Source organism: Ovis canadensis, chromosome 3 (genome assembly GCF_042477335.2).
Source record: "Ovis canadensis isolate MfBH-ARS-UI-01 breed Bighorn chromosome 3, ARS-UI_OviCan_v2, whole genome shotgun sequence".
Classification (NCBI taxonomy): domain Eukaryota; kingdom Metazoa; phylum Chordata; class Mammalia; order Artiodactyla; family Bovidae; genus Ovis; species Ovis canadensis.
This window is the reverse complement of record NC_091247.1, coordinates 148,865,233-148,891,218: the sequence shown is the minus strand read 5'-3', so window position 1 is coordinate 148,891,218 and position 25,986 is coordinate 148,865,233. Positions and strand designations below refer to the sequence as shown.

General features: G+C 40.0%; 1 protein-coding gene across 3 annotated transcripts in view; it reads right to left on the bottom strand.

Moving 5' to 3' along the window:
* ADAMTS20 (ADAM metallopeptidase with thrombospondin type 1 motif 20) overlaps positions 1–25,751 on the bottom strand; it is a 203,704-nt gene extending 177,953 nt beyond the window's left edge. For 2 of the 3 annotated variants that reach the window (XM_069584522.1, XM_069584523.1), the window contains exons 1-3: positions 25,189–25,751; positions 24,251–24,612; positions 4,592–4,754 (exon numbers count right to left, since the gene is read on the bottom strand). In XM_069584522.1, coding sequence (XP_069440623.1) covers positions 4,592–4,754; positions 24,251–24,612; positions 25,189–25,279 — 616 coding nt within the window. In that variant the 5' untranslated portion in view covers positions 25,280–25,751. The remainder of the gene's footprint in view (positions 1–4,591; positions 4,755–24,250; positions 24,613–25,188) is intronic. The other variant, XM_069584524.1, reaches the window with a different exon arrangement.
* Positions 25,752–25,986: the final 235 nt, after the last annotated feature.

The window sequence follows — 25,986 nt, the reverse complement described above, 5'->3', positions numbered from 1 at the left end:
CAGCGAGAGATAAGCAAATCTTTAACAGAAACATAAGAAGTGGTTTGGCACTATTATGTTTAAGACACAGGTGTAGTTTACTCTTCAATTAGGGGTTATAATTATGATCGTTTCTTTTATACCTCGAGAAGCACAACTCTCCCCATCAATCCCCAAGTTAGTACAAAGACGTCAAGAAAAAGACTATGCTTCAAAACTAGGAGAATGGATCATTATTCCTACCAGCAAAACATTCTCCGGTTTAAAGACAGAGTGTGAAATATATAATCCCAATACAGAGGAAAGAAGATTTTTAAAAACTGTTAAATTTTTAAGAGTGAGTAGTCTTCAGGTAGTCCTTCCTGGTTAGAACTGTTGTTACCACAGTTAAAATATGAAGGATCACAGTGACTTTCCATGATACATATTTTCAAAATGCACCTGTCAGACTGGATAAATATATCTTCTGGTTCCCAGCATGTGGGTTTCCTTCTTCATATCCCATTTAAAACACAATTCACCCAACGGGAATCATTAACTTCATCACAAGTAAAACTAGATAATACAAAACTTCACAAATAAAATAGGACTTCAAAGTTCTGGAACTGCTACAGGCATAATAATGATAACACAAAATAAGTATCAAAAATGGCAGACTGATCCTTCTCTTTGGGATGAATTATTTAATACATTTCACTATTACAGCAAGCAGAACACACAACTGGCAAAACAGATCAGCTAATAAAATAATGCTATATGCATAGAACAAATAATTGTCAGAAAACATGCATGAGCCAAGGATGATTACAGCTCAGAATTACTCTAAAGAACAAGTGACACATGACTATAAGGAGTGCTTTGAAAAGTACAGATCCATGCTTCCCTGGGAGCTCAGCAGTAAAGAATCCACCTGCCAATCTAGAAAACGCAGGTTTGATCCCTGGGTTGGGAAGATCCCCTGGAGAAGGAAATAGCAACCCACTCCAGTATTCTTGCTTGACAAATCCCATGGACACCGGAGCCTGGCAGGCTACAGTTCATAGGGTCACAAAACGTCAGACACGACCGAGTGACTAAACAACAACAAGATAGATAGATAGATAGATAGACAGATAGATAGACAGATAGATAGATAGACAGATAGATAGATAGACAGATATCTTCTATTCCATAGCATTCACAGTCTCAAAATCTTAATAGGTTGGTCAAATTTCACAGTTTGGGATTTTTCTTTTCTTGGGATAAAATTGAACTGAAGAACATTGCTAGTATAATAAAATGAAGAATAGCCCCTTAAGCAACTAAACTACTTTCATGAACTTTAGCATGCTGATTAACAAATCAAAAAAGAAAACCTGAAGGTTGAGGCAAATAATCTGTTATTCAAATATAAATCAATCTTTTCTAGTTAACTGAACAGGACTTTAAAAAGCATGCTACTGGATGCTTGGGGCCAGAGAGATGGTATAGGGAGGGAGAAAGGAGGGTGGTTCAGGATGGGGAACACATGTATACCTGTGGTGGATTCATGTTGATGTACGGCAAAACCAATACATTATTGTAAAGTAATTAACCTCCAATTAAAATAAATAAATTAAAAAAAAATAAAGAAAGAAAGAAAAAAAAAAGTAATACTTGTTAAGTGTGCATCATATAGCATATGCTTAATTTCAACAGAAATTTGAACACCAAAAACATACTTTTGAGGAGTGCAGGTAAAAAGGGAGATGGGAGAGAGAGTAACTTTGGATTCAGATGTATTGAATCTAAGATACCCTGGGACATCCAAGAAAACACTGGCATCCGGCAGTTGTAACCCTGAGATTTCATCTTAGGACAAGCTGAAGATGAACATGTTTAAGTTCTATATTATTTAAACTAGAAGCTAAAAATTAGAGAAGTACAAAGGAAATATATAGACTATATAAGAACTGGTATAAAGTGGTGGCCAAGAAGTGCACTTTTAAAAAATGTTCAACTTAGAAGATGGGAAAGCAATAACAACCAAGAAGAGAAATGGGAAGAAAGGTAAGAAAGAAAAGGACACTGAGAAGAGAGAGACGGAGTAGTGATGGCAGAATGGGAATAAGGCTCACGCAGCCTCCCAAGGAGCACAGACCAGCTCTGATCTGCCTTGAAGAGTAAGTAAAGGCAGAACCACACTTAACAGAATCCAGAGGGTTATCGTCATTCCTATCAATCTTTTCAGGGTTTCCCTCCCCCTTTGGTTTTAATTTTGTTACTGTGCAGTTGTTTGTTCATCTCATGGGTTTTATGAGCTTATTTTACCATTTCTACTGGATTTTACTTCTAATATGTCTGATATCTACCTGGAAACCTTGCATCCACAATGGCTAAGGTTCAGCTACCAAACATAATTCATATAGGCACATGATAAAATCTGATGGTAAAAAAAAAAATTAATCCATCAAGACTGAAGCAACTATGAATTACAGTATTTTCAAATTTTAAATAAATTTAAATCAATAGAAATATGAGAAAAAAATGGCTTTTCCTTTTCCAATTAATTCTTTGGGTTCCTAAGTTAAAGCTTTAGGCTTACCTATTTGAAGAATTCTCCTCATGTTTTTAGAATATATAAGATCCTGCAAGTATTACAGAACAGCAGGGTGTGAACTGGGGACGAAGGGAAAAACCTTTGATAACATTTTACTAATGACATTTACAATTCTCCATTTTACTAACAGGATGATGATTAGCAGCTAATTATTTAGGCCATTAATTGATTGCCTTTTTAGTGATTAAAAATATGTATGTTAATTATACCTAAAAATGTAGGTAATTTAAGAATTGAAAAGAATGATACTACTCTAGCATTTTAGTAGATAAACATTTTGGGAAAATATATCGTGATTAAAAGAAAACTAAAACTCATAGCTTTCTATTTGCTTGCTATTTGTAGTTTTTATAATAAATCTAATTTAGTACAAGGTTTTTTTTTGCTTTTTTAAACAAAAGGGCCTGGCTTTTCTTGAACCATTCTCTTTCTGATAATGAACGGATTGTAAATGCAAAACCCTGCATATCATTATGTGAAACATTTACGCATTCAGAGTGTCTACTTGGTGGCTTTCTTCTTAAGAAGCTAAACAATTCATTAAACAAGCTGCTCGTGAATGGTGGATCAGAACAAGCATAAGCTGCCTTCCGTAGAATTCTATTGTGGAGCTGTACCCATTTGTGTTTTCTTTGAAGCCATAAAAATGAAACCCTTATGCTCATATTAAAAGCATAAGAAAGGCATCTATTATGTCAATAGATTTAAAACACGGCCTTAGACACAGTGAGAACCACTCCAAAATGGCACTCATATAATAGCAAAGGTTAAGAAGTGCATTCCCAGGGAAAACCTTCAAAGGCCTACATATCATTATATCCCCAAACAGATGGCATTGCAGTGTTTGGAACCATAGTTCGTGGACACCTACAATCTCAAATAAATCCTTTCTAATCCCACTTTTGTCTAGATTTTATACTTTGATGGTAAGTGCAGGTGCTTTTCACCATTCTTCATAGAGTGACATAAAATGATATGATGAAGATTCATGTATATTATAAGGACACAGCTCTTAATACAACTTCTATGCAACATACAAGTATTCTACTAGCAACAGACTTACATTTTATAGAAATAATCAATTCCTAAGTTCTAAACCATGAATAATCTTCATTAGTTTGAATTTTACAGGAAAAAAAAAAGAGGAACATACTTCTCTCATGTATTGCTGGAAATAAAAATTGATTAAAAAAAAACACTTCTTTGCAAAATAATGTGGAATTCTCTAGTAACAATGTGTATACTCTGAATGGCCTCAAACACAAGAGATGAGGATAAGAATTTTCACAGCAGCATTTTTTACAGTAGCAAAAAACTACAAATAACCCATAAGCTCATTGACAGGAAGACGGATATTTGAACTGTGATATATACCCTGCAATGAAAATGAACAGCTGCTCCATGTACCAACATGGCCAACCCTTAAAAACAATGCTGAGCAAAAAAGTCCCAGAAAACTATCTGAAATATTTCCTTTGTACAAATTTAAAAGTATGTAAAGTTGAGCAACATGTTATTGTTACTAAGGTTCAGTTTTTTCAATCATTTAAATTCTGCTGAGAAAAATCATACTATTGTCACTAACAGATTAAAGTAAAAAATTTCTGATTCTTTGTTACAAATCTCAAATCCAGTGGACTCTGAACACAGGTTAGAATTGCACAGGTCCACTTTTATGGAGTTTTTCTCACTAAATACATACTACAGTACTATGCAATTTATGATTGGTTGAATCCATGGATGTGGAACTGCATATAAGGAGCATTAACTATAAAGTTATACATGAATTTTCAACCGGGCAGGGGATCAGTAACCCTCACGTTTTTCAAAGGCTAACTCTACTGAATATTTTTTTGAATGTAAACAATGCACAACAAAATTGGCTATAGATAAATTTCTAATGGATCCCTCAGGTCAAGAAAATTTGTTTAAAATATCACATATATCAAAATTTAAAGAAAATACATAAATTCTAAACTAAAAAAGATAATAATATTACAGTTTTACCATAAAGAGTTTCACTTCACAGTTTACCTGAAGCATCACAAGGCTTGTGAGACTGCAGAAAATAGTTCCCCTTTAATTCCTGTCTGTATATAAGATGTGGCTTGCTATGATCATCTTCATGTTCACTCCCATCTGCCTTCATTATAGGTTCTAAGAAATATTCACCATCATGTGCTTTAAATGTTCCCATCTGGAAATAAAGAAAATAAAAATTTATTTTCTTCCGTCACTAAGTAGAAAAAAGTGTGCTATCCCACAGGTTAAAATGAGGACACAGAACAAGATAGCCAGGAGTTCATTCACTAAAGTCATCAACTGAACATAATGTTTCCTTTCCTGGCTCACGTCTTCTTCTTATATATAAAGTCACGGAGAATGAATAATATTCCAATAAACAGAGTTGAAATGACAGGCATTCCAGCTAGGAAGAATAGCATAGGCGACAGCATCAAAATGGCCAAAAGCTTAGCATATTCTAGAAGTGAGAAAGCCTGTTTGGCTTGGTCTATGTAAGGTAATAGTGTGAGACAAGACTTAAAAGGAAGGCTAGGGTCAGATAAAAGATCTCGAGTGTGATGCTAGCAATCTAAAATTTGTGAGAAGTTGAGAGCCATTGAAGAGTTTTCACAAAGACCTGTCTCCTGAACTTCAGAATGCAATATCTAACTTGCTTTTTGACATCTCCACTTAGATCAACAGTAGCATTGTCAACCTCAACATGTCCAAAACCAAATTCTTTATTTTCAGTCTAAACCTGCTATTCTTCAATGCTCCCTCTTTTAGTAAATGACAACAGTATTATTTAGATAGCTTCAGACAAAAGTCCTTAGAGAAAAATAAAGGATGGCTCTCTCTCAAATCTCACATTCAATTCATCCGCCAATCCAAATGGCTCAACCTTCAAGATATAATTGAAATCTAACCACTTCTCCCAAATTTCACCACTGTATCCATGAACTAACCTAACTTTCTCTCCTTCCTGGACTAAATCAATAGCCCTCTACAGTCTCTACAGAGGAGCCACAATAATTTGTCTTTGGTCAAGATCATGTTGCTCTCAAAAAGGACAAAAACAAAAAAAGTATTATAACTGTTCAAATCACTCAGTAAGATCCAAATTCCTTATCATGGTCCGCAATGTCCTACACGATCTGCCCACTCATTTCCACCACCCCATCCCTCCAAACACACAGACAACCAAGAGCTCTGACTTCATCCTCTGCTCTTCCACTCTGGCTCATTCTCGAGCTCCATTCCTGACGTCTCTGCTATTCTTTAAATATGACAAGTATTCTCCTAGCCTAGGACCTATGACTTAGTAAACCTGCCTCAAGCACTTTTCCCAGCTGGCTCCCTCTGTAACTTGTTTCAGGTCCCTACTCAACACTCATGACCCTATTTATTAAAATGTTACCAGCCTCCTATGTCTATCCCCACTATCCAGGTTCATTTTTCTCCATAATGCTTATCACTATCTGATAGATTACTACTTATATATGTTACTTGTCTGACACCATCCACCAAAATATAAGTCCATGAGAGTAGGGCTTTGTCCATCTTCTCTGCATGCCTGTCATGCCTGCCATATAACATATTGGATAATATCTATTAAAGGAACGAATAATATTGTAGGCAGTAAAATTTAATCTAGTGACACTGTGTGTTGAAATATTAGATTTATAAGGCAGAAGCTATAGCCCAGAAGGGAGGTAACAAAGCCTGAATTATGGTGACAGTGATGGTAGAGCAGCTGGAAGAGAAAGATTACATGATGTCAGAGCCTAAGGAAAGCAGAAAAACAGTGAGAGGAAGAATTTATGATGGAGATAATTATCTGGGAAAATATTACTTCCAAAATGACTTCAGAGATGGTAGAAATCCAACAAACCTCTTTACTACCAAACAATAGAAAAAGAGACCAGAGTTACATCATAGAAACTCCTGGCCTTGATAATGTCATAGAGGAATCCCACCAAACCTAGCAAGAGCAGATAATTCCACTGTTATTTTCATTGTTTCAAACTATGAAAAAAAAACACTAGTTATTTTTATGTATAGTGTAAACACAAGGAGAAGGCAATGGCAACCCACTCCAGTACTATTGCCTGGAAAATCCCATGGATGGAGGAGCCTGGTAGGCTGCAGTCCATGGGGTCGCTAAGAGTTGGACACGACTAAGCGACATCACTTTCACTTTTCACTTTCATGCATTGGAGAAGGAAATGGCAACCCACTCCAGTCATCTTGCCTGGAGAATCCCAGGGACAGGGGAGCCTGGTGGGCTGCCATCTATGGGGTTGCACAGAGTCAGACACGACTGAAGCAACTTAGCATAGCATAGCATAGTGTAAACACATGGCAAAACCTAGTTAAGACAGCACAAAAGCAAAACAACTACAAAAAAAATAATAATAAATATAGGACAAGCTCACAGATGACTATCAAGCTAAAAATCCTAAATTATATAAGCAAACACAAGTCTGTAACATGGGAAAATGACCAGATGGAGTTTATCATAAGAATATAACGATGGTTCAACATTGGAAATCTTAATTCATCATAGTCACTTACACAAACGTGAAAAAAAAATCACGAGCTTTTTGAAAAAAGTCAACATTATTGATTTTAAAAACATCAATAAAATATAAATAGATGTTCCCTAAACAAGATGAATTGTACCACAGCCCAAAGACAGTATCATGAATAACAAAGATATATGCAAGGCACTCCTACTTAGGTCAGGAATACAAGGATGCCCAGTATCACCTGTTGCAGATAACAGAATTAGATAAAAGATTAGAAACAAAAAATTGTAAGAGCTAAAACTGTCATCTTCATCAATGTACACCTTAACAGATAAGAATTTTAAAACTACTATAAAAACGAAGTGAATTTAGTCACAGAATATACAGATTAAATAGTATTCACTTATATAAAAAACAATGAGAAGATATTCTGGAAGAAGCAATCCAATTTACAAATGAAACATGACCCAGCAACACCACCACTGAGCATATACACTGAAAAAACCATAATCAAAAAGGACACATGTACCCCAGTGTTCATAGCAGCTCTATCTACAATGGTCAAGACGTGGACACAACCTACAATGGTCAAGACATGGACACATCGACAGATGAATGGATAAAGAAGACATGGTACATACGTATAATGGAATATTATTCAGCCATAAAAAGAAAAATGAATTTGAGTCGGTTATAGTGACGTGGATGAACCTAGAGCCTGCTATGCAGAGTAAAGAAGTCAGAAAGAGAGAAACAAATACAGAGTATTAAGACATACGTACGTAATCTAGAAAAATGGTACTGATGAACCCATTTGCAGGGAAGGAATGGAGATACAGATGTAGAGAATGGTCTTGTAGACATAGCGGGGGAGGGAAACAGATCTCTTTCTCTAGTTTGGTGAGGCTAAATTATGGAGGACAGGCATTTATCATTATCTCAGTAGCTAATTCTGAAATGTACAGCAGATATCATTCATATAATTCATCATTTATTTCCACCTACCAATAACTCTGAGGCAAGTTATTATTATCCTTATTTTACAGGTGAGACAAAGGAGTAACAGTGAGGTTAAGCACCTTGTCCAGGTCTTACACCTAGTAAGTAACAGGATCAAGGTGTGAACCCAGGCAGCCTGGCTCCATTGTTTGCGCCTTAATACCGTGCACTGTGTTAGTGATCGGACACCGATTCTGATAAACCCGCAAAACAGCTAACAAATATTTAAAGAGCAGGCAGAGGTCGAGGGACTAGACATACAGAGGTGACTGTGACAAAATTTCTGCTTTCAAAGAATTCATACTTATATAGGAAAAGATTAAAAAATGCAATATGCCTGGTGGTATATCGGTCCTATTACCTATTGGTAATAGGTCCAATAAAGAAAAAATAAGGCAGGGAGACAGAATCCCGGAGGGTGTGGGGATGGAGGCACTCTGGGCTGAGGCTGGAATAATGAGGAGGTAGCCATGGAAAACTCTGGGAGAACACTGCAAACAGAAGAGCAGTGACTGAAAGGCCCAGTGGCAGGGAAAAGCTTGGCAGGTTCAAGCGACAGAGGAGCGTGAGGCTGAGGATCTGCAAACAAGGGATACACAGCAGAAGCTCAACAGGCAGGAGCCAGCTGTACTCATTACATTTGACAGTGAAAAGCACTCATCACGCCTCCAAAGACACAAATATACGTTTACCTACATAGAAAACTTGGCAAATTTCCACTTAGAAAAGCATATTTCTGTGAACAGCCAATTCAGAAATGAATTACTGAATTATGGATGCTATGACAACTACAGTTTTAGAGAATGAGGCTTCATTTCCATGTCTTAATTGTAAATATCCTTAAGTTATTTAGGGATAATAACTTTGAAATTGTTGCTTTAAATTTCATTGTTAATAACATATTTAAATCACCATTTTAATTGAATAGTCACTCAAAGCTATTTAAATGATTCAGGCAATTATAGTCATAAATTCTTCTCTACATTCATTACCACACAAAAGTAACCAAGTCTTTACTATTCCTACAGTTCCAAAACCTAAACCATTGCCTGAGACATAGCAGGCACTCAACACATATCTACAGAAATAAACATTTTTGTAACATGGTAATGTACCTGATTTCCCCACACCATATACACATTACTTATCTTTTATTTTTTTCTCTAATATTTTTAAGTTACAATAGTTTAGGGACTTGGCTGAGATTAGCATGATTTCTTTCAATGTTAAAAATTTAAATGTTCAGGCATTCTTGGTAACAAAATGTGTAAATATATTAGGAATACACAGTTTAAAGGCTTAATATAAAGGAAATTTCATCAGATATATGGACATTCTAGAGTAGAAAAGATACATAGATATATATATAACAAATTCATCTGTTTCTTAGTATATTATATTCTAGCATATTTCCTTCATTCTACCAGTGCTTTTTTTCAAACACAACTACAAATCACTTATTTTCAACACATACCAGAATTCTAGCTTTCTTTGCCTTCCCAGAAAAATAATTAACTATACTTAGAAGTAACAGACTATTTCTGAAACCTGAGTAAATGGACTTATAATGAAAAATCACTTTCTGTCTATTTTAAAAAGCATGCTGAGGAGGGAAAATGTGATAGCATCCTGGTAAAAGATACAAATAGACATGAGGAGGCTTGTTACTCATCCCAAAAATGTTTTGAATAATGTCACATTTTCCCCAAGCAATGCTGAAAATATCCATATTTTGGAAACTTTTTTATATTCCTTTTTGATCAAAATTTTACTGCGGGGTACTTCAGTGGTAATGTTCAAATAAACCCACACACAAGTCCAACTTTCATTCTCATATGAAAGGTGAATATGGTTGTATCAAGTCCATTAGTACCTCCTGGAGTCATGCTAGAACACTCTAAAAGTGGAAGTGTTAGTTGTTCAGTCATGTCCGACTGTTTGCAACCCCATGGACTGTGTAGCCCACCAGGCTCTTCTGTCCATGGAATTCTCCAGGCAAGAATACTGGAGTGGGTAGCCATTCCCTTCCCCAGGGGATCTTCCCAGTCCCCCAGGGGATCTTCCCAGCCCAGGGACTGAACCCAGTCTCCTGCATTGCAGGCTGTTTCCTTACCAACTGGGCCACTACCAAAGACCCTAGAATATTACCCTGCTAAAAATAATACTGCTTTTATAACTCAATCGTCACCTTCAACAAAATTTCATGTTTTAAAAGAATTAGTTCAAGAAAAAAAAAATTTTCCTCAAAGGGGTTTACCCATATTTATCACTGAAGAAGTTATTTTGCTTCCAACAATTTTCCTATAAACCACTCTACTGCAGAGGACTTTCTGCAAAAGTAATAAAAAATATTAGAGCTTTACCTAAAGGCTCCTAATGGAGCACTTATTTTTTTTTAAACTTGGAAAGGAACCTGGTAAGTCATTGGAAGACTTAGTAAAACAGGTGGCTCATACAATTATATTTAGAGCATGCCGTATTTTTAGCAACTGCCTATGTACAGAGAGTCACTGCAACTTGATTCATGAGAAATGCCAATCAAATTCCAAACTCTTCCTTTTGATGACTATTAAAAGCAGAATAACTAGCTTTCACTTGGGCAAGGGGTTCCAAATTTCTTGAAGCAATAATCTGTTACTTGCCACACTGTTTTGAAAGGCAGTGATTATACAACAAGTTCTAATTTGCTCTCATAGGCCAAAATGTTTATGTTTAGAGGATTTTCATACAATTGTTTTTCTAAAATGTTTCTATTTCACTATTGTGACATTCATTCATACATAGTTTTTTCTAATAACATGGCAAGCACAGTATGTACTGTGGCCACAAACAATAATGTATTCTCAGATTTTATTAAAAGGTAAAAACAACAAGCACAAAATATAAACCATTTGGACTCTTTTCCCAAAAACTTACAGCTAATCACATTAACATTGGAAACAATAGAACTAGTTCAAAATGAAGTACTACTGAACAAGACAATTAGAGCCAATATTGAGAATCTATTTTAGTAACAAATTGCTCCCAACTATTAATAAAATCAGATTTTTATTTAAGGATTGAAACACTAGTAATTAATATCATGAAATCAAAATGTTTAGTTTCTCAATCTTTAATCATTGCTGTTGCTGCTAAGTTGCTTCAGTTGTGTCCGACTCTGTGCGACCCCATAGACGGCAGCCCACCAGGCTCCCCCATCCCTTTAGGTCATATGAAAATCACTTTGACACTATTTGTAATAAGGAAGTCTGAATCCTCGGTTTGCACTCATGGAATCTTGGGCAAGCCACTTCATATTTCAAACCTCAGTTCCACAACTTGTAAAACAAACAAATAATTCTATCTATCTAAACTTCTTAGCAAGGCAGTGTCTGTTAAAATGATGTCACTGGGCTTTCCAGGTGGCACTAGAGGTAAAGAACCGCCTGTCAATGCAAGAGACATCAGAGGTGTGGGTTTGATCCCTGAGTCGCAGGAAGATCCCCTGGAGGAGGGCATGGCAACCCACTCCAGTATTCTTCCCTGGAGAATCCCATGGACAGAAGAGCCTGGAGGGCTACAGGCCATAAGGCCACAAAGAGTCAGACAAGACTGAAGAAAAACTCAGCATGGTCCAGCACCTAACTTCCTTAGAAAGGCAAAGTGTGTGTTAAAATAATGTCAATAACAGTTTTGAAAGTCAGTACATTTTGACACAGGATGGAAAAATCTCCACTAAAACCACAAATGTTACAGCGACTATTTTTTATTCTAAATAAAGTATAAGTGTTATGTAATAAAAGAAGATAAAGATTAACTCTGAGTTTTATCTTTATTTTAGGGTGCTCTATTCAATGCAAAAGGATTTTTCCCCTGACAGCTCCTCATTATTACACTACTAATCATGCCGAGGAAATGGTGTATGATACACAAGCACACACTGAATGAATGAACAGATGATACGAAGAACATGTAACTGGCCCCAGGAGCCTAAAGCAGAAGATTCATTGCAAAGTTTTTGAAAAGATGGGTCTTCTCTCCTCTGGTTCAGTTCAGTTCAGTTCAGTCACTCAGTCGTGTCGGACTCTTTGCGACCCCATGAACTACAGCATGCCAGGACTCCCTGTCCATCACCAACTCCCAGAGCCTACCCAAACTCATGTCCATTAAGTCAGTGATGCCATCAAATCATCTCATCCTCCTTCGTCTCTTTCTCCTCCTACCCTCAATCTTTCCCAGCATCAGGGTCTTTTTATATGAGTCAGCTCTTTGTATCAGGTGGCCAAAGTATTGGAGATTTTGCTTCAATATCAGTCCTTCCAATGAACACTCAGGACTGATCTCCTTTAGGATGGACTGGTTAGATCTCCTTGCAGTCCAAAGGACTCTCAAGTCTTCTTCAACACCACAGTTCAAAAGCATCAGTTCTTCAGTGCTCCGCTTTCTTTATAAGTCCAACTCTCACATCCATACATGACCCCTGGAAAACCCATAGCCTTGACCAGACGGACCTCTGTTGGCAAACAAAGTAATGTCTCTACTTTTTAATATGCTGTCTAGGTTGGTTATAACTTTCCTTCCAAGCAGTAAGTGTCTTTTAATTTCATGGCTGCAATCACCATCTGCAGTGATTTTAGAACCCAAAAAAATTAAAGGCAGCCACTGTATCCAATGTTTCCCCGTCTATCTGCCATGAAGTGATGGGACTGGATGCCATGATATTTGTTTTCTGAATGTTGAGCTTTAAGCCAACTTTTTCGCTCTCCTCTTTCACTTTCATCAAGAGGCTCTTTAGTTCTTCTTCATTTTCTGCCATAAGGGTGGTGTCATCTGCATATCTGAGGTTATTGATATTTCTCCCAGCAATCTTGATACCAGCTGTGCTTCATCCAACCCAGCATTTCTCATGATGTACTCTGCATATAAGTTAAAACAGGGTGACAATATACAGCCTTAACGTACTCCTTTTCCTATTTGGAATGAGTCTGTTGTTCCATGTCCAGTTCTAACTGTTGCTTCCTGACCTGCATACAGGTTTCTCAAGAGGCAGGTCAGGTGGTCTGGTATTCCCATCTCTTTCAGAATTTTCCACAGTTTCTTGTGATCCACACAGTCAAAGGCTTTGATGTTTTTCCGGAACTCTCTTGCTTTTTTGATGATCCAGCGGATGTTGGCAATTTGATCTCCGGTTCCTCTGGCTTTTCTAAAACCAGCTTGAACATCTGGAAGTTCACGGTTCACGTATTGCTGAAGCCCAGCTTGCAGAATTTTGAGCATTACTTTACTAGCGTGTGAGATGAGTGCAATTGTGTGGTAGTTGAGTATTCTTTGGCATTGCCTTTCTTAGGGATTGGAATGAAAACTGACCTTTTCCAGTCCTATGGCCACTGCTGAGTTCTCCAAATTTGCTGACATGTTGAGTGCATCACTTTCACAGCATCATCTTCCAGGATTTGAAATAGTTCACCTGGAATTCCATCACCTCCACTAGCTTTGTTCATAGTGATGCTTCCTAAGGCCCCCTTGACTTCACATTCCAGGATGTCTGGCTCTAGATGAGTGATCACACTGTCATGATTAACTGGGTCATGAAGATCTTTTTTGTACAGTTCTGTGTATTCTTGCCACCTCTTCTTAAAATCTTTTGCTTCTGTTAGGTCCAGACCATTTCTGTCCTTTATCGAGCCCATCTTTGCATGAAATGTTCCCTTGCTATCTCTAATTTTCTTGAAGAGATCTCCAGTCTTTCCCAATCTATTGTTTTCCTCTGTTTCTTTGCATTTATCGCTGAGGAAGGCTTTCTTATCTCTCCTTGATATTCTTTGGAACTCTGCATTCAGATGCTTCTATCTTTCCTCTTCTCCTTTGCTTTTTGCTTCTCTTCTTTTCACAGCTATTTGTAAGGCCTCCCCAGACAGCCATTTTGCTTTTTTGCATTTCTTTTTCTTGGGGATGGTCTTGATCCCTGTCTCTGTACAATGTCACAAACCTCTGTCCATAGTTCATCAGGCACTCTATCAGATCTAGGCCCTTAAATCCATTTCTCACTTCCACTGTATAGTCATAAGGGATTTGATTTAGGTCATACCTTAATGGTTTAGTGGTTTTCCCCACTTTCTTCAATTTAAGTCTGAATTTGGCAATAAGGAGTTCATGATCTGAGCCACAGTCCGCTCCCGGTCTTGTTTTTGCTAACTTATGGAGCTTCTCCATCTTTGGCTGCAAAGAATATAATCAACATGATTTCGGTGTTGGCCATCTGGTGACGTCCATGTGTAGAGTCTTCTCTTGTGTTGTTGGAGTATTTGCTATGACCCATGCGTTCTCTTGCCAAAACTCTATTAGCCTTGTCTTGCCTTATTCTGTACTCCAAGGCCAAATTTGCCTGTTACTCCAGGTGTTTCTTGACTTCCTACTTTTGCATTCCAGTCTCCTGTAATGAAAAGGAAATCTTTTTGGGGTGTTAGTTCTAAAAGGTCTTGTAGGTCTTCATAGAACCATTCAACTTCAGCTTCTTCAGCGTTACTGGTTGGGGCATAGACTTGGATTACCATGATACTGAATGGTTTGCCTTGGAAATGAACAGAGATCATTCCCTGGTTTTTGAGATTGAATCCAAATACTGCATTTCGGACTCTTTTTGTTGACCATGATGGCTACTCCATTTCTTCTAAGGGATTCCAGCCAACAGTAGTAGATATAATGGTCATCTGAGTTAAATTCATCCATTCCAGTCCATTTTAGTTCACTGATTCCTCGAATGTAAACGTTCACTCTTGCCATCTCCTATTTGACCACTTCCAGTTTGCCTTGACTCATGGACCTAACATTCCAGGTTCCTATGCAATATTGCTCTTTACAGCATTGAACCTTGCTTCTATCACCAGTCACATCCACAACTGGGTGTTGTTTTTCCTTTGGCTCCATCCCTTCATTCTTTCTGAAGTTATTTCTCCACTGATCTCTAGTAGCATACTGGGCACCTACCGACCTGGGGAGTTCCTCTTTTAGCTTCCTATCTTTTTGCCTTTTCATACTATTCATGGGGTTCTCAAGGTAAGAATACTGAAGTGGTTTGCCATTCCCTTCTCCAGTGGACCACATTCTGTCAGACCTCTCCACCATGACCTGTCCATCTTGGATGGCCCCATACAGCATGCCCCACTTTCACTGAGTTAGACAAGGCTGTGGTCCATGTGATCAGATTGGCTAGTTTTCCACTAACATTCTTTATTCCCCACTCCACAGGACAACTCCAGATCTGCAGTGTGAACATGAGAGGAAACACTGCTGATACTCACCGAAAAAAGGCTCTCACCACATCCTGACCCATGAGGATTAAGAATATAAGACAGACTCTGGATTCATCTACCCAAGATTCATGCAGCCAAATGACTCAGCTATATAAACAGTGTCCCAGAGACATCACTAACAGGGAGTAAATTCTGTAACTTTTCTTTTTCCTGGAGGAACTGAGATGTGTTTGAAGTCACATGGACTCACTAGAAGTGGAGAGAACTGTCAAAGAAATGGCCATATTCTTGTGAGGTCTGTGTAGTAGTCCTCAGAAAAGTCTCTCCCAACCTCTTACTAAAATATCTGTGAAGACATAAGGCCTAAAGTCATCATAACAAATTATAAATTTAAAACAATAAGAAATGATTAAGAACTACTTCATAGATGTATAATGGAAAGATGTTCATGATCTAGTGTCAAAACATTTTAAAGCAGTATTACTTAACAAAGACTTATATGTAAGTATTATATATATAAAATAGTTAGGAGGACACATATTATATACCTGCCAGACCATCTGTCATATTTACAGCATATATTTTCCTAGTTTTACTTTAAATTTTCAACTTATTTACAATTATTCTGACATATGGTACTCTTCAATTATTAAGCAAATATCCATCTTTATCACTCATTATGTCTCCCTTTACATTTTTCTCTAATGATTATAATATACAAGAAGTTTATTCTATCAATACTTCTTTAATACAGTTGGAATTTGGTTTACCAAAGATGAGAATTCAGTATTTTGCTTCTCTTCATAGAAGAGTCTTGGAATTCACAGATTTAATGTAAATGCCTTTTAGGCTCTGGTAACTGCCACAGGAAACTAATTCGAAGCAATTACCAAAACTTGACTTCCCATCAGAAGTCAACCTGGTTTTCGAGATTACATTTTCCAAGATACATGAGCCTAGACTAATGAAGCCCTGGACACTTTCCTTGTAGAATAATCTACAGACCCTCAGAACTACCAACATTCTGTAGGAAGTTAAAATTTGAATTACAGTCATGCTGTATATTGGGTTGGGGGTGGTGCAGATAATTTACCTTTTAATTCAGTAATTGCTAAACCACAAGGAGCCACATCTGAACTTTATGGCAAAGACTGTGCATTACTCAGAGATCCTGCACATGAGCAGAAACAGTGCCCCTGAAGGCTTGTCTCCTTATATACAATATAAATATGTTTGAAGTGTAAGAAGAGAAAAGCACAGGTATGCTTGGTGCACAGAAAAACAGCCTACAGTGAAAAGTGTTGGTGATCATCAGAATCTACTGTCCTCTCTTCCTCATGGACATATAGCACTGTCCCTCATTTTCTAGCCATTGACATCTAGGCAGAGCCAGGCAACAAATTTTCATCAACAAAATGTAGACAGAAGTGGTGTGTGTCACCTTTGGACTGAGGGAGTCAAGAGGTTAGGCATGCCTTTCCAATTCTGTTACTATGGTAATAAAGCATTTATGTAACTCATGAATATTTTTAATTAATAGATTTACTGCTGTTGTAATAAGGACGTGACTGTATGTCATATATAACAGTGGCTGGTACATAAGCACTGATAAGGATCAGTTGAAAAGAATGATCTATTTCTTCCTCTAAATATTAGTATGAAATGGACAGCTTAAGTAACATTATTTTACGGGAAACAGCAGTTACCAGATAAACAGAAATACAGCCACAAGTAACAAAGGTGCAGTGTAAGCCCATATAAGTGTTAGTCTTTCAGTCAAGCTCGACTCTTTGTGACCCCGTGGACTGCAGCCCATCAGGCTCCTCTGTCCATGGGATTTTCCAGGCAAAGATACTGGAGTGGTTTGCCATTTCCTTCTCCAAGCCATATAAATGAAGTAATAAATGGAACACAACTAACTTGGACATCTGAAAAAGATTCAATCTATATGAATAAAATTTTTAAAATGTCCAAGTATTTCAATTAAGATTGATAAAACAATTTTCTTGCACTGAATTCCAGAAAAGAATTAACCTAATTACCTGGAACATATAAATAAAAGTTGCTCTGGATCATTCATTCAAGTACTGAACATTTCTATATGCTATACTGGGTGCTAAAGTAAACAGGACTATCATTCTCTTACTTAAAATCTATAAATGACAGAAACATGGACAAATAACCCCAATTCCATATACGATGTATATAAAGTCTCGTGGTGGAATGAAGGTAGGCCTGGTCAGCTCTTCCCAGAGAAGATCAGGGCAAAGAAAGCAAGTAAGATGAGTAGGAGTTTTAGGAAAAGGACATTCTAGACAAAGAGAAGAGTAAATATGAACTCAAATCCTTCTGAAGATTAAAGTATACCTATGGTAAAATCAAACAAATATTTCTAGAATAAGTATCTGTTTCTTGCCACCTCCTCCTGGTATTGACTTTCTTGGTCAATGGCTACAGGATCACTCAGTCATTTAAGTCATGAGTCATTAGAACCATATTTTTCGACTGCTCTTCTGATCCAAAATTCTAATAGGTCTCCTACAAGGTTGCATAACTTCAGCACCATTAACATTTTGGTATGTTTCATTGTTCTGGGCATTATGACATGTTTGGTAACATATCTGGCCTCTAGGCACTTGGTGCCACTAGCTTCCCCTGCCCGCTGCACAGCTGTGAAACCAAAAGTTTCCCCAGACACTGCCAATGTTCCCTAGGGTACAAAACTGCAGCTGAGAAAGATTGGTCTCTATGTGCACTGCCCATAGGGACCCACTCTACTTGCCCCTGCAACTACATTACTTCCAGCGGCTCCCCTTCCCTACCCAAACAGGAACCATCCTTACACAACGGTGGTCTTCTCAGTGCCTCCTCTGCCCCTGCACAATGTGCATAAGGGGATACCACTCCTAACACATCGGGCTAATATACCACCTACAGTTTAAGCCCTTACTCTCTCATAATACATTTCAAGCCTTAGTCTGAACTTAACCTTAATTTTCTCCCTTACTTCAAAAGCCACTCTATGCTTCAGCAGCTGAGACCCACAAGAAGCCCTTGAATTTTCACATCCCCAAGTGTTCAGTCATCCCTCAAAGTCCAGCTGAGAAGCCTCCTACAGCCTAGGTCTCATAACACTCTTACTTGCACCTTTCTCAAAGTTCACCCAGCACTTCTTATACTGCTCTGTTAACAGCATTTAACAGACTATTTCATTGAGTGGATGTGTGTGTGTGTGTGTGTGTGTGCCTGACGTCACTGTTTGGTGGCCCTGAGAAGGCTGAGCATAATTAGCTAAGGACTCCACAGTAGGCTTTGAAAGCCATCGTGCTTGTGCCCCAGCAGTATCTCACATGCACCACTCAGTCAGTAACCAAGTGTGGCCTGGCTATGAAGAGGAAACTTTCTCTTAGGAGGCAAGGGATTCCTCTGCCAGACAAACAGTTTTGATGGGGAGCTTTGTGGAACCTTGCTTAGAGTGCCCTGCAGCCTGGGGTACTTCTACCCAACACTGTCATCCTCTCTTCACTGGTGTCAGACTCCACTGCTCTCTCCTTTTCTCTAACACAGACACTTCCCCTAAATAAACTCTTTGCACAGTTAACCCTACCTTGCCATCTGAGGACCTAGGCTAACACTACAATGTTAAAGGCAGAGGCGTAAGAAAGTCTCCCTAGTGTTGTTTATTTAACTGAGTATGGGAATAAATAAAAGGGATCCTTGTGAATTTTACCAACAAAGAATACAGAATAGCATGTGTAATGATCTAAGGCTATAGGACTTCTGAGCAAATAGAAAGTTTAGAAAATAAAAGTTTTACAAGACAAAAAAACAGTAAAGACACTATTGATGGTTTCCATGCAGTTATTTCCTGTCTGAACAAGGAGTTACTAGAGCACCTCAATAATCAGTCATCAGAGGGCATTAGTGTCTGACATGCTGCAGAATGGTTCACATGAGAAACTTCAAAAAAGTACACACAGACACTGCAAGCTACTCCGTGAGAATACTGTAAAAGCCAGATGCAACGTCTGGTTTTATGACATCTGGAAACTGTTTCTTTCAACCAAAAAGACTGCATTGCTTCAAATCCCACCAAGAAACAGTGAAGTTAATTGTCTAGGCAGTTGGGTTAGTCCCTGAGGGCCTTTGGAAGAAGGGAACCCACCAGGTAATGTAAGAGAGCTGGTAGAGAGACAGGGGTTGTCAGGAACGTCTCGTTACAATTTACACATGCCATCCTAACCAGGATATGCCCCCAATATTATATCTTATGGAATACTGACCTCTACTTTGGCAACTGTCTATCAACATTATGAGAAAATAAATAATATGACCGTGAAAAAAAAGTCTGTAGTTGAATCTAGGGGTGTTAAGGCCTGATAACTATATAGTCTGTGACTTTATCAATGAACTAAAAACAGAGTTGATTAGCCATTATATTGCTTATGGGTAACTTTATGATTTGGCTCTATTTTCATATCTACTATAGATTTTAGAAACATAAAAATAATCAGAAATGTTTGAGTATGTGATAAGTACTTATGAGAAAGAAAAATTACAGGGAAGGTAAGATTAGAAAAGCAAAAGTTATACCCACATGAAACAAAGAAAATTTCGGGCAGACTCATAGCCCCTTCTGGTTCTTGGGCCCAAAACACTGAAGAAAACTAAACAATACATGTTATGGTTCAGTGGTTTAATGAAAGAGAAAAACATGTAAAACCTAAGACTTCCAGAAGTAGGGAAAATATAACTGAATAGAAATTAAAAGAAAGCTTCAGTTCATATATCTGAGTTGCAACACTAGCAACTATAAGGAATCAATAAATATGTTGCGGTGTTAATTTTTTTAAAGGCTGTGTGTTCGGAGGTGTTTGGAAAATAGTAATTTGTTTTTTATTCCCTTCCTCTAAAAGTCAACTTCCTCAGCAGCCACCAGAGAAAGGAAGGCCAGATGCTACTTCAAGTGAGAAGCTGGAAGGGGAATAGGTCAAGTGAATGAGCCATGAAAGGAGAACTTGGTGGATTCCAGGAAGAAAAGAAGGATGGGTGCAAAGGAAACAGTTGAAAGGAGGTGTGTGCGCTGACTCACCGGAGGTTAAGGTCTGGAGGCAGAAGGCGAGTTAGATGGTCTGGGGGCACTGCCAAGGTAAGTGCTTCAGCGTGCTACACAGGATTCAGGGAAGGGACTTCTCTCTGCAAGGCCCTCTCACACACACATTGAACTAAGGGGCATGGCAGAGTCTGGCAAGGGGAGGAATCAAGTCCCATGCCCTGGAGGGTCTCAGAACCTTAGTGGGGTCTGGAAGATTACCAATGGCATCACCAAACCACCTTACATGGGGACAGCACTGCACAGGAATTAAGTGACCCTGTGTCGAGGGCTGCACAATGCATCCGGCAGACAAGAAATCAAACAGGTGTTGCAGCCAGAACTCAGAGGGACACACAGCGCTAGAGAGAACCCAGGAGGGAATGAGTCAGTGAAACCCAGCTGAACAACGAAAAGCCATCAGGCTCAGAATATAGCTGCTGGTGCCAGAAAAATGCAGAGACCAAGGCACAAAGGACATTGGAGGCCAGAGGAACTGGAGGACAATATGATTTCCCCACCCTCCTCTCAAGCAATACAAAGGCCTCAAAACACTTTATGGCCCTGTATGAGGTCATTTTCATCAATGGTCAACATTTGCCTGAATCCAGCAATGTTCAAGACAATGAACATTAGCGGGGAAAAAAAATTAGGAAGTCTCACATTCATTCAAGATATTCGGAAAAAGCATTTGATTAAGTACAACATCTATTCATGATTAAAAGCAAAACTAAAAGCAAAGAGCAACCAAAAAAAGAGAACCTCAGTAAGACTCGCTCTAAATATCCTTCAGTAAATCTCAACTTTAGCAATTAATGGACTGACAAAGATCAAAGCTGGATCATTACAGCAGCACATATACAAAGTCACAAAGATGAGTTGGGAAACGAGCAGGAACAGGGCTGTAGGTGAGCATTACTGACAACCTGGGCATTGCATTAAGGTGGATTTGCAAAAACTCAGCTGGTTCAGGTTGTGGGTAATGCAACTTTATCTGAATCTAAAGACTAATCTGAGATTAAAAAAAGAAATCTGGTGTTATAACAAATGGACTCTAAAGCCTACGAGAAATTCTGCCACCTGACGGAACTATCATTCTAAAGAATGCTAAGGAGAGAATCGAAGTAGAAATAAAACAATCATAAAGGGAAAGCTGCTCAGTCGTCATGTCTGACTCTTTGTTACCCCATGGGCTATACAGTGTGTGGAATTCTCCAGGCCAGAATACAGGAGTGGGTAGCCTTTCCCTTCTCCAGGGGATCTTCCCAACCCAGGGATCAAACCCCAGCCTCTCACATTGCAGGTAGATTCTTTACCAGCTGAGCCACAAGGGAAGCCCAAAATAATAGCTAATATCTGCTATAGTACTAATATCATAAGTGAAAAAAAATCAAAGAAATGTCAATAATCTCATTAGTGATTCAGACTTATAATTGGTCCTCATCACACTTCTAAAAGTTTTTTAGATCCTGGTACCTCTAGTTATTTTCTGTGTTACTAGAAATTTTCTATCTCTGCCATGACTGATGTCTTCAACACAGACTTACACATACAAAGAAAGTGAGATAAAGCTGAGTTATATAGGTATGAAAAATATGTTTTTAAATGTTAAATCAAATTAAACTCTGATAATATCAATAAGTCTATCAAAAGCAAAGTACATACATAAATCAAATTAATAACACAGTATAACTAGACAACTATGTCCTAATTGATGAAGTGAGAGGAAAGGATGAACTTCTGTTAAGACTTAAAAACATTTTCAAAAAGGAGATGCTGAAAAATAATTTGAACTACATCAACATTATGAGTCAACATGAGCAGAAACATCATTCCTAATAACGTTTCCCATCTGGACTTTTTTCCATGCCTTAAATACTAAATCAAGAAAACATACTGACCGTGGCAAATTTGTGGTAGTAAATCTAGAATTGTCCAGACAAACTAAACATTTTGAAAGTTTCTAGAAAAGAGAATATGTTTCTTTCCTTTTATCTGTAGATGGCTGTGTAAATATTAGCGTGTTTCTGCCATTCTGAGATTGAATTTTACATTTATCTATAGCAGGAAAGAAAACTGTCCATGGCATTCCTTGTATGTATAAATCAAAATAATAATTATATATATATAAAATACCTTGAGATATATATATATAATATCTTGATATATATATATATATATATATAGCAGGGAAAAGAACAAAGAGACATTCCAAATCTACTTAGTAATGACCAATACTCACACCCAGAAAGACATCTTACATCAATTACCCTGGAAGGAAGTATTATATTTTGCCTAGAGGGAACTGTTATCAATTTTCTACTTCATCAGAAAGTAAATAATGTTGATGTTCTGAAACTCTTCTAAATTTTGACCAACAAAAGCCAGAATACTTGAAGAGAATCCTGTAGCCAAATTATTAGTGTCTTTTTCTTGAACACAAACTTAAGTTCGTGTATGTTTTAATATTAAGTGTTCACAACTAAAGGTTCTGTGAACTTGGATAGAAAAGTGTTACATCTTTATTTTCCCTAACCTCTGATACTTAACATTTCCTTCCATTAGGATTGCAGGTAAAACTACAGACATTGTGACTTTGTTAGCAACTAAAGAATAGTTGCACATTCTGCTCAGTTGCTTCAGACAGGTCTGACCCTTTGTAACCCCATGGACTATAGTCCTCCAGGCTCCTCTGTCCATGGATTCTCCAGGCAAAAATACTGGAGTGGGTTGCCATGCCCTTCTCCAGGGAATCTTTCCAACCCAAGGATCGAACCTTCATCTCCTATGTCTCTTGTACTAGAGGTGGAATCTTTACCACTGAGCCACCAGGGAAGCCCCAAAATAATAGCTACTTCAGCACTAACATAATGCAATATGAAACTATCTGGATTATTTATTCTCATTACCACCACGAAAGTATAGAAGTAGTCTTCTCCCCAACAGATATTATTTAATACATTAATAAAGAAGGAAGTATTATGACATCACAAATTCTAATACTTATAACATTTTGATTATTGTTAGTATTTAAAAGAAAGCCAATTAAAGAACATGTATGCTATTTTACACAGTAAAATTACGCTGACAGGAGGTCCTGGGTTTCCCCTAGAATGCTGAAAAAGTTGATGGGGAGAAAAGAAAGAAGGTTTAGAACCTCTGTTTTAGAATCCAATATTTCATTTTATTTCCTCTCTCTACAATGAGATTTTTACAAAATCCACATCTTTTACTCTTGTCGTTCTGATAATCATTTCTCATTTGCTGGCACCAGATCTTCGTAGATGCTCTACATTTTTAAGTGTACATTTTAAACAGACAGATTCAACCTTTTCCCTATCCTGTAATTCACAGATTAATGATTATCTCCACACTAGCCAAAAAGAACCCAACTCTTTTCAAACCCTATATTCATTCTCTTTTTCTTCTATCACTCTTCATTCAAAGAACATATTTAAGTAAATTCAGGGGTGTTGGTCTCAACAGAGTCCAGCATGGATGTGTAAGTGAGAAAGCCTGCCCTCCTGCTGGAAACCGCACTTCACATGAGGGCAAAGAGCCCCGCCTGCCTCCCCGACTTGCTCAGCATCTGACACTTTTTCTCACAGCTCTGCAAAAGAGGGTCAGTTTTGCCCAGCAGAGAGGGACAGGCTGATCCTCCACATCCCTCTCCCCCTGCAGGAAGGAGTGGCCTCTGGCTTGGGTTCATCTAGGTGTTAACCCCTCTGGTGGCGCACTCTGATCGCCTGGGTCCCCCAACCGCGCATTCAGGAAAAGCCAATGTTCGGCTTACTGAACTGGATCCCAAGAAAACGCTCAGGGAGCGGAGGGCGCTTACCAAGCCTCCACAGAGGCTGAAGACGGCTGTGTGATCCTCGCGAGCATTGACCTGGCCGCGGTAGAAGCAGTGGCGCAGGTCTGCGGGCGCCGCGCTGCGCTCCTCCGCCGGGTGCGCAGAGGTTCCTAAGTGCACCTCGGTGTATCCCGCAGCCAGGAAGGCCGCGTCGGCGCTCAGGTTCAGCTGGAAGAGCTGCCCGTAGGCGCGGATTCGGTAGTGGGTTCTGAACGGTGTGGGCTCCAGAGTCTCCGAGCTGCGCTTCCTCCGGCTGAAGTGGTGGCTCTGCGGGAATACTTCGCCGAACTCATTGACCCGCGCGGGGGTCACCACTTCGTAGGAGGCCAGTGTCCTCACTAAGGCTTCTGCAATCACAGGGATACGGCCATTGAGCCCCACCCGTTTCCAACTTCCCAGCCTCGAACTTCATCAACCAGACTTCCTTTCCAAAGGGCCGAGGCCCCAGGTCCCCATATCCCCGGCCGGGCGCGACAAATGGACACACGCTGGCCAGCGCGCGCGCACACACACACGTGCGCTCTGTGAGTGTGCCTGCCTGCTTTCCCACACCCCCGATTCTCTCACCCTCCCCAAGCAGGGACTCTGACATTCAGGGTCCTCAGCATCCACCTCCTTCCCGCGTCCCTCTTCTCCTCCCTGTGGCCGCCAACTCGTGCCCGCTGGCGCCCTCGCCATCCTGCCCCTCGCGCCCCCGCCGCGTGGTCCCCGAAGGGAGACGTGGTCCCTGCGCGCGCGATTCCTAGAAACCCCGCATAGCCGCAACCTCCGGGGATGCTTCGGGCTGACGGATCCCGGAGTCCCGAGAGCCCCGGCAGGGCTACGGTCCCCCAAAGGACAGAGTCGCTCCCCCCACTCCGTCCTCCCGCCCCCTCTGGCCCGCGCCCCACCTCGCTCCTGAAGTCGCCCCGCGGTGACCTTACCCTGCCTGGGGTGGAAGTGAACTTCCCAAGACCTGGTGATGAAGAGCGAGAGCTGGTAGAGCAGCCCCGTCAGCCACTTGACCACCCGCATGGTTCCACCCGGGGGATCCCGACCGGGGAGGCCAACTCGAGCCGCCCGCCGCCCCGCCGGCTTCCCAGCGCTCCGCTGCCTCTCCTCCCTCTCGCCTGTCGCTCTCCGCGCCGGCCGCCGCGGCGTCTCAGCAGCCTCCGGAGCAGCAGCCTCGGCCCCGGGCCGGCCCGTCGCGCCACACTGCCAGTCTTCGCTCCCTGAGCCACTGCTTCATCTCACTGCAGCCCCGCAGCCCCCGGCTCGCTCTCCGCAGCCTCGCTTCGCTTCTTGCGCCCGCACCGCCCTCAGAAGCCCTCTATACCAGTCCAGCCCAGCGCGAGGAAGCAAGCCGACCTAGCAGGAACGGTGCCAAGAGAGCCACCCCGGGCCCGGCTAGCGCGGGGGAGAGCCCGCCCCCAGGGGCCGCGCCGGGCCAATCAGAGGGAGGCGCGGCCCCGGCTCGCCCTCCAGCGAGCTGCCCGCCCCCAGCTCCCAGCCGCACGCGGAGTGCGGTCCCTGAGGGCTCCCGCTGTGGGCGTGCAGCGTGGTGAGTCGCCCGAGGCCCAGTTGGACACCATCCAGGTACCCGTAAAACCTAGGACTCAAGTTGCGCGGCCGAGGTCCAGATAGGGGATAGGTGTGTGAGGTTTTAGTTCCTACAACGAAATGGCAAGCATCAGATGAAAAGTTTCTGTTATTTATGCATCATGGTAATGTTAGGCTTCTCA